Source organism: Ursus arctos, unplaced genomic scaffold (assembly GCF_023065955.2).
Source record: "Ursus arctos isolate Adak ecotype North America unplaced genomic scaffold, UrsArc2.0 scaffold_20, whole genome shotgun sequence".
Lineage (NCBI taxonomy): Eukaryota > Metazoa > Chordata > Mammalia > Carnivora > Ursidae > Ursus > Ursus arctos.
The window spans coordinates 14,609,350-14,619,012 of NW_026622875.1; the positions used below are offsets into that span (position 1 = coordinate 14,609,350).

Here is a 9,663-nt window from a genome sequence, read left to right on the forward strand (position 1 = left end):
TATCTCCTTTGTGCCAGTTAAAACTGGTTCTTACTGTCATCTTACTGATCCCCTCATTAACCCATGGGTCCAACACAATCTTTGACATGTATTCATTATATATTTGTAAAAGAATCATGGTTTTGGGGCCCCTGGGTGCCTCAGTCATTAAGCATTTGCCTTTGGCAGGTCACCATCCCAGGGTCCTTGGATGGAGTCCTGTAGCGGGCTCTCTGCTCAACAGGAAGCCTGCTTCTCCCTCTCCCACTCCCCCTGCTTGTGTTCCCTCTCTCACTGTCTCTCTCTGTCAAATAAATAAATAAAATCTTTTTTAAAAAAGAATCATGGTTTTACCTTTTCTGAAAATTATTCTTAAATTATGGACATTTCAATAATGTATGAATAAAAGCTTCCTCAGGAAACGATGCCATTGTTCCTGATCTGCAACTTAGAGTTAAAGAAAAAATTGTGCTCTCTCTGCAAATGCTGTTTCATGACCTAACTAACAAGTTTAAGGACATGCCTTTCTGTTCACCAGTGGAGGAAACAAACAATTTCAATGTGAAGGACAAGGTACACACAGTGAACAGAGCTGAAAAACTTCCAATTTTCATTTCTGCCCAAGAAAATCAGAGCATAGAAAGGGTTATCTCAATCCTTAGATATAACAATAGGTATGATGTCTCTCTCCCACCCTCTTCCCTTCTCCCCCACCAACTCCCGCAACCAAGAGGTTGAGATTTGGAGAGTCATATTCCTATCAATTAGCAATTCTGTACTCTGATATTTGAACCACAGCAGGTGAGAAGAGAAAGCTGGGAAAGGAGCCAAATTTTCACCCTACTCTCAACACATTAAAATAAAGATATCGTTCTGAACCCTGCAAGCATCAGTCATTGTTGTCGTCATCACCATCTTTATCCCAACTCATAATCATTCACAGAACTTGTTACAAACCTTCAGTTTTCAGCCTGCTGAGTAGAATGATGGGCTTTGGAGCAGGTCGTCAAGGGATCTGACCCTCTCTTTCCAGCTCTGACTCTGGTTTATTATGTAATCTTTGGAGCTTTGACTCTTCATCTGTAAAAACGAGGTCATAGCTATTGAGCGAATTAAATAAGGTCAATCAGATAAGATATACAAAAGCTCCCTGCAAACTAGTAGCTCTATAAAAGTTAGTTTCAGTTGCCTGACCTGTTTCCTTATCTCTAATGGGAACAATAATGGTACCTACCTCATGGAATTCTTTTGAACTCTAAGTAAATAAATGTAAGAACATTTCCTGACACAGTGCTTAATAAATGCTAGCTATTGATATTATTAATGTAAGCTCCAGAAGGGGGCCTGTCGAATTTTAAACATCTTTTCATCTTCCACAGAGCATAGTACCGTGCACCACCAGGCTACATCTTTTCAAAACGAATTGCGAACGGAGGAATCTTCTGACCCCAGACTACACCACCCGCCGGCGTTTCCGTGTAGGACCGGGATAGAGCGGAACCCAAAAGCTGGGGATGTTGAGGAGCCGGAGCCTCTTTGCGCTTGGACTCTGGCCCCGGAAGTGGCAAGGGCGGGGTCAACGCTACCGAGTGAAATCCTCCGCCTAGTGAAGATGCTGCTCGACCTGTCGGAGGAGCATAAGGAGCACCTGGCCTTTTTGCCGCAAGTGGACAGCACGGGTCAGGGGGCGCGGCAGCGGAGGGTGGTGTTCTGTGGCCTGGGAGTCAAGGGGTGCGCCCGGCGTTCATGGTCTCCTGGCTTCCGTTGCAGTGGTCGCGGAGTTTGGGCGGATTGCGGTGGAGTTCCTGAGGCGAGGCTCGAACCCCAAGATCTACGAAGGCGCCGCCAGTAAGATGGGGCGAGTTGCTGCGCGGGGAAGTGCGGGCCATTCTTTGGCACCCTGGAGAGGAAGGGGTTTTTGCAGCCCCGAGGGTCTTACTCTCATTGTGGTAGAATAAAAGCAGAAAGGCTCTTCTGGGCTCAAATCCTGCCCGTCCCCTGAGTAGCTTTGAGATTTTTAAAGCTTCCACTGAGTCGGTTTTGTCGTGCGTAAAAAGCACATAATACCATCTGCCAGAGATACTATGATGCTTAAGTGCACCCAAGTGTGTGGAATAGCTGAGTGAGGCGTTAATATCCTGCAAGTATTTGGTTATACTTAGTTCAGAGATCCGCTTTTGCTGCAGTATTTTTTTTTCCCTGCTGGACGGGGGGTGGTTTCAGAGATTGTCAGTCCTTGGAGTTCCTCTTCTGCCAGACTTGAAATAGCTGGACATTCAAGAGAAGGACTGTAGGGCTGATATTAGTCTACATGGGTCTACATTTTGTGAAGAAGGTTGCATGGCGCGAAATACAGAAGGCATCTGTCTGGCAGTGGAGAATGAACAGGAGGCTGTTACCAACTCATTATTTTTCATTACAGTGCCTGAAAATATGGAATAATGGATAATGTTTATGCCTGAATATGAATTTGAATTAAGGATAAGTATCAGACAATAATTTATTGACTTATTTTTCTATTTTCCCAGGAAAACTCAGTGTGAGCAGTGACACTGTCCAGCATGGTGTGGAAGGATTAACATACCTCCTCACTGAAAGCTCAAAGCTTATGGTAAGGGCTTCTGTGGACTGTTTCGTATTTCTTTGACCTTAAAAAGGTCCAGTATACTCTACATCATAGCCCTGGCAGGCACCTGCTTATTTCAGTAATGTTCTTAATGGTTTATAATTGACTTAGTGAAGCCATGCCTAAACGGTATGACAATAATGTGATCTGCTGGTATGAATGCTCTTGCTAGTATAAATTAGAATTACTTCTAATTCTTCATGTTATTAAACCATATACAATAGTATGTATCCTAGGAGGAGGGAGAATTAAATGACTTTTTTATTTTATTTTATTTTTTTTGCATACTAGCAATATCCAGCTTGATGGAGAATAGGAGAGAAACTGGCCATTTTATCAATTCTTTTATATTTTAATAAAAGTATTTTTCTGTATCAGAGACTCAGATTTTAGAATTTGGGCAAGAGTTACCTTTAAGTATAAAGGATGTTGTTTCTTTTACCAGGCAGAAAAGAATTAGGGGATATCATATTCTTTTGTGTATATCAAATATTTTAGCATTTACTAGACAAATTTAATGTTCTGTTAAACCTGAATCACTTTCAGATTTCTGAACTGGATTTCCAAGACTCTGTTTTTGTTCTGGGATTCTCTGAAGAACTGAACAAATTATTGCTTCAGCTTTATCTGGACAACAGAAAAGAGATCAGAACTATTCTGAGTGAATTGGCACCAGACCTTCCAAGTTACCACAGCCTTGAATGGAGACTAGATGTACAGGTATGGCTTTTTTTTTCTCCCCCCACCTGACATAGAATATAAGATTAATTTTAGTTCCATGTACTTAAGCTTATTGTATTCTTTACCACCTTAACCTTTGGTTTAAGACTAATTTTTTTTAAATGTTAATTTTGAAACCATTTCACAAATAGTTCATTTTCTTACATGCTTAATGTGTTAAGATTAGTTTAATTTGCAAAGTTTGTAAGAAATAGGTTATTTTTGAAAGGATATGGTCATGCAGATTTTTAGTCATATTTGATTTTATGAAACTTTTATGTTTAAACAAAACACACATATATTAAAGTGCACAGATCATTGTAAAGCTCAGTGGATTATCACATGATGAAAACACCCATGAAACCAACACTTGCCCAGAAGCACCCCAGAAGCATTCTCTTTGCCTCCTACCAATTACTTCCCCTTCTTTCCTTTCCAAAGATAAACAGCGTCCTGCCTTCAAATACGTGGATTACTTTTGCCTGTTAACTTTCCATATATGGAATGATTCAGTAAATATTCTTTTGTGTCTGGCTTCTTTTACACATTCTGTTTGAAAGATTCAGTTGTTTGCAAAGCCACACAGATAACCGAAAGGGAGTTCTCAGACTCTTACATGTAGCCCTTTATCAAGCAGTGACAGATAAGTTAATAGATGTTTATTGAATGTCATCCAGTTGTTGATGAGAGCTGTGCTAAATGCTTTGAGACACAAAAGAAGTGTAAGACATTTTCTCAGATGGAAAAGATGTTATCATCTAGTTAGGGATATTAGATGTTCTCAAAATAACTAGTAATTAAAGATAGTTGTAAATTTCTGGAGGGGGAAAATATAATTGTATAAATGGAGGTACAATTGAGTACTATTATTTCAAAAACCTATAGTTTAGGTAGTTTAGTGTTTGCTTGCACAGTCCAGAAAAGCATCAACAAAAGGAGGTGAAATTTCAGAAGGATGAATGAATAGAGAAAACCCGTGTTAATATTCTTGGAAGAGGAGACAGCTAAGTTGTAAAGGCCCACATGGGAACAAGCATTGAATATGTGGTATAGCGCACTAGTCCCCAACTTGACTGCATATTGAAATGGCCTGGGTAGTTTTAAAATATTTTCATGTCTGTGTTCTACCGCCAGAGATTCTGATTTATTGTTACGGGGTTTGGCCTTGGCATCAGGATTTTTTTAAACCTTGTTATCTGCGAAATTCTAGCTTGCAGTTTGTAAACCATTGTTATAGTGGATTTTTCTTGATTTGAATGGTAGTAAGATGGTCCAAACAGATTACAGAAATTCAGTTAAATGGTTTGGCAAGTATAAGCTAATGTGATGAGTGCTTGAATAGGTATAAACACAGATATGTTATAAACCAGATTATAGGCTCCATGAGGGCAGGTACTGTGTCTTGTTCACTACTCTGTCCCCAGCACAGTGCCTGGTACAAAACAGGCATTCAGTGCTGAATATTAAAAAAGGGATGGGGGAGGGTAAGTAGCTTCTTAAGTTATTTATCAAATATTTCTTGTCCAGTTATCATGTGCTAGGTGGTGTGAATTCACAAAGAACCAGACACCGTTTATGGTCTTAGAGACACCATAAGAAGCAAATCCTGTGGGGTTCCCGGGGAGGAGGAGATACTTTTACTAAGCTTTTATGTTTCAGTCCTCTCATAATAACCAGGAGGTGTGGGGATGGTCATGTTCATGAGATTCAGCAGTAATTAATCTTGTACATCTTTACCTCTTTCTGACTTTTGGGTTCTTAGAAGTTATTTTTTTGGCTTTGTGATTTGAGTTTTTCCATTGTGAAGACATTTTTAGAAATTAGAAACTTAAGCAATTGAATTTTCTAAAACTTGGGAGAACTCATTTTTCCAGTGAAATGGGTTTGTATAGCTGTGTTATTGCAAGGACTAATACAGTTTAGAGTTGAGGGTATACTGAATGAATAGTCCTTCATGTGGTGAAATGCCTTTAAGGCTAAAAAGCTACTTAAAGAACGAATTTATTTTCTGAGCTCACTAGTTGAAATTATTACAAGGGATTTTAACTGCAGTAGATTCTTCTGCTCATGGGAGGAAGACTTGTCAGTTGAAGATCAGCTAAACGGCTGGGAAACTAACAGGATATAGGACCTTTCATCTTTGAGTAGCTGATTTGTCTCATGAACACTGGTAGTGAATGGACAATTACCATCTAATTGTGCAGTTGCTTATGAGAAATTCATTAATCATCATAGTTTAGTTTCTCTTCATAAATTGCCAACACAATTAATGCGTTTAATAGCATCAATAAATTGAATGCATCTGAGATTGGTGTGGGAAGATTTACCTTTAGGACTGATCCATTTAAATTGCTGTTGTTATTTTTACAAGAAGGACAAAATTTCCTCTGTATTAAAAAATAAGTCCATATCAAGAACTTTGTGGCCTACTGTTCTTTATCATGTATTGTCATTGAAATTTCTTTCCCAGAAAAAATTAAGTCTGATTATATCTTACTAGGTGTTTGTTAGGGATGTTATGTAATCTTTATTTAGAAATTTTAAAGAATGGTATGGATACTTATTTGTAAAGGATATTAATTTAGATATTATGTTGTCTAAAAATTTGAGGATAGACTGAGTGACCTTAAGTCTCTAAACAAAAAGTTGATGGCTTAATTACACACCTAGATACATTTGGTCCCTATCTGTCAGTGCAGATATAGAGAAAAAAGAAGTATAAACAATGCATAAGTGAATTAATAAGTAGTCTTTTCAGTCGTCATACTTAATAGTTTACCTATCTTTCATACCTATAATTTTCTGTACTAGAGAAATGATCTCAAGAGATACTTTAACTTACACAAGTACCTATATTATGTTTGGGCACTGGCTCACTCAAGGGTGATTGATCTGTTGTTTCCGAATTATTTTTCCACATTAAATTTCAGCCTTGGATCAGTATCTTAGGTTCTTCTGGAAGACTGATCACCTAGAATTAATTGCAAGAAGTTATTATTAGTCAGAATATTCTGTGTTGTGGTATGAAATTAATCCTGAAATCTCAGGTTTAGATTCTTTACTCACTGGAAGTCTTCATTTTGGCTTCTTGTCCTTTTGCCATGACTCCAATAGTTTTAGGTAACAGTCTTGCTTTCTTGTATAACAAGATGTTTCAGAGTCATCTTGTACAGTTGTTGTTCCAGACTCAAATCAGCTATTCCTTTAAGGAAGTCCTGGTTCGTTTTAAGGAAGAATGGTCTTTAGAGAACAAAATGCTATCACTTCCAAGTTAGCCATTGTTTCTAGTATTTGGATTTTTTTTTTCTTTTAAAAATATGTCAATAGTACTTTTTTTTTTATCAGAATATATCTTACAAAAGATTATAGATATTCAGTTTAAAGAATAATAATAAGATAAGTACCCACTGCCACCCTTAAGAAATACAACAAAACCATGTGTGACCTCCCCCAGTTACAACCCCTCCCACTCCTCTGGAGGTAACCATCATCCTGAATTTTCTGTTAATCCTTTCTTAAAGTTCTTTTTTTCACACATTTTTTCATTAAACTTTAGTTTTTATGTATTCTTCTGCAACTTGCTTTTTGATTGAACATTTTTTTGGTTTATCCATAAACAATTTATGTTGCTATAGTTTGTTTCTTTTCATTGCCATTTAGTATTTTATTGTATGAGTATTCTTGATGTATCCATTCTATTATTAAAGAAGATTTGAGACGTTTCTAATTTTTGACTCTTAGAAACAAAAACAATTACTATTATGAATATAACGTATACATGTAAGAATTCAAGATATATACATAGGAGTGGAATTGATGGTATTGTATATTATTTTCCAAAGCGATTCTCTTCACTGTCACCAACAGTGGAAGAGAGTTCCCATGACTGTTGCTTATAGTGCCTTCATTCGGATAGGTTTTTAATTCTTGCCAGTCTGATATGTGTAAAACAGAACTCTATGGTTTTATTGGCCATTTTCCTGATTTCTAATAAAGTTGAACATGTTTTCCTGGGTTTATCTATTTGTGTTACTTCTTTTGTGAAGTGCTTACTTAGGTCTAATGCACATTTTTCTCATGGTCTTTTGGGGTTTTTTTGTTTTTGTTTTGTTGTTTTTTAATCAGAACAGTTTTTCATACAATCTGGATACTAATTTTTTTTTTTTTTGGTTATATATGTTACAAAATATCTTCTCTCAGCTTGTGGTTTGTTTTTCCACCTTCTTTAGGCATCCTTTAGTAGAAAATGTAATAATTTTAATGTATTTCAGTTTATCGGTTTTTTTCTTTATGGTTTATGTCTTTTATATCATGTTTAAGAAATCCTGTATGGCAAGGTTGTGTATATATTCTCTTCTTTTTTCTTTCCAAAGCTTTTTAACTTTATTTTTCATTTTGAAGTGTATGATTCATGTAAAACTTTATTTTTGTATATGATATAAAGTAATTATAAATACTGTATGTTCAGCGTGATTATTAAATAGTTACTATGCTCTTATTCCATTTAAAATGAAGCTTGCAAGCAGAAGCCTCAGGCAACAGATTAAACCATCAGTGACTATAAAGCTACACCTTAATCAGAACGGAGATCACAGCACCAAAGTTCTGCAGACAGACCCAGCCACTCTGCTGCATTTGGTTCAGCAATTGGAACAAGCATTGGAGGAGATGAAAACAAACCACTGTAGGAGAGTTGTGCGCAATATCAAGTAGTTCCAGTTTTAAGGATTTATTCCCTTTGAATCACTCGTGAATCGATGATATGCAGTGGTTACTTTTCAAAATTAATTATTTTATTAATTGACAGTGATAAATACATATACTTTCCGTGAAATTTCTTTTCCTATGACAAGTTATTGAAGTCATGATCAAAAGCTAAAGTGAAGTTCCTTTCCTGGTGCTAAATGTGGTCGGTTTCTTGACAAATAAAGATGTATTTTATATTTTAAATGTGTAAGTAGAATTGAATCAACTGGAAGTGAATCTCTACTGTTCATATCTTCTGTGTATATGAATGTCTTTTTTTGGTACTTCTCTTGATTGCTTAACTTGATTATTTTCTTCTTTATTGACCAAAATTTGAAATAAAATTCACAATGTAATACCATTGCTATTCAGAATATTTTTAGACAGTTCATTGTTTTTGACCTTTAAAATTACCCACAATGTTAATAGCCACAGAATAGCTGGAAGTAAATATGAATTTTTTAAAATGCTGCATTGTTTAGGCAGTTCATGCATTTTTCCTTGCTAGTGAAGGTAATAAGTACTTACGCATGTTGCTTAAGTTTGAGTTGTAATGGCTGGTTGCTTACATAGTACTCAAATTTGTGTGATCATATGTTGCATTTTATCAAGGACTACTTTCTTCCCCTAGTACCCAAAGCATCTAAGAAGCATTGTCATTATGCATTTATGCGTAATGGATGCAGGAGTAATATAATCACTTCTTAATTATCTGAATATAAATTAGTCACTTTTTTTTTTTTTAAGATTTTATTTATTTATTCGACAGAGATAGAGACAGCCAGCGAGAGAGGGAACACAAGCAGGGGGAGTGGGAGAGGAAGAAGCAGGCTCATAGCGGAAGAACCTGATGTGGGGCTCGATCCCATAACGTCGGGATCACGCCCTGAGCCAAAGGCAGACGCTTAACCACTGTACCACCCAGGCGCCCCTAAATTAGTCACTTTTTATCATTTTATTTGAATAAAGTATAAAGAGGGCAAAGGGAGGCCATGTTTACTACATGTAAGTATCCCTTCTTTACAAACTTGATTTTTTTTTTTGTTTTTTAGTAAGTAACTGTAAGCGATTGGCTTGAAAAACTCAGATGTTGATGTGTCGAGTCAGCCTAATAGAGTACAAGGACACAGGGAGACTTAGGGGGACAAGGAGACTTGAGTGGCAGACTTAAGGAGAAAAATCACGGAAGGGTGGAAATGGGGTTTCAGTCTTAAATATGCATCCATGGTCTTATTCTGAGAGCCTAATCCCCAGGGAGCAACTCAGGAATGCCTTTAGAACCATCAGACTCTTAAGCTGCACTGTAGGTTCTGTCAATACCTTCCATCCTAAGAATTAGAGATTTTTGGGTCAGAGTGACATCTTGTTTCTTCTCTCTTACATGAGAGCCTAGCAGGGAAGGAAAGCACAAGTTTAATTGCCACCCATTTAATTGCCACTGCAAGCAATTGGGCCGCCCTTTCCCATAGGTATATACTCCATAGTTGCAAAATAACTATTATTACATATTAGTTAAACTCTAATCAAGTAAATTTTAATGATCATGAGGACTCGACTAAGGAAGCTGTTATGTTAACCTTACAAACAAAAAG

General features: G+C 36.9%; 1 protein-coding gene across 1 annotated transcript; it reads left to right on the forward strand.

Annotated features, from left to right (window-relative positions):
* The first annotated feature begins 1,520 nt into the window (after positions 1-1,520).
* Positions 1,521-8,432, forward strand: COMMD2 (COMM domain containing 2). Its single transcript, XM_026497267.4, has 5 exons — positions 1,521-1,658; positions 1,750-1,827; positions 2,508-2,590; positions 3,152-3,325; positions 7,841-8,432. Exons 1-5 carry the CDS (start codon positions 1,592-1,594, stop codon positions 8,036-8,038), a joined length of 600 nt encoding a protein of 199 aa, XP_026353052.1. The 5' UTR covers positions 1,521-1,591; the 3' UTR covers positions 8,039-8,432.
* The last annotated feature ends 1,231 nt before the right edge of the window (positions 8,433-9,663 follow it).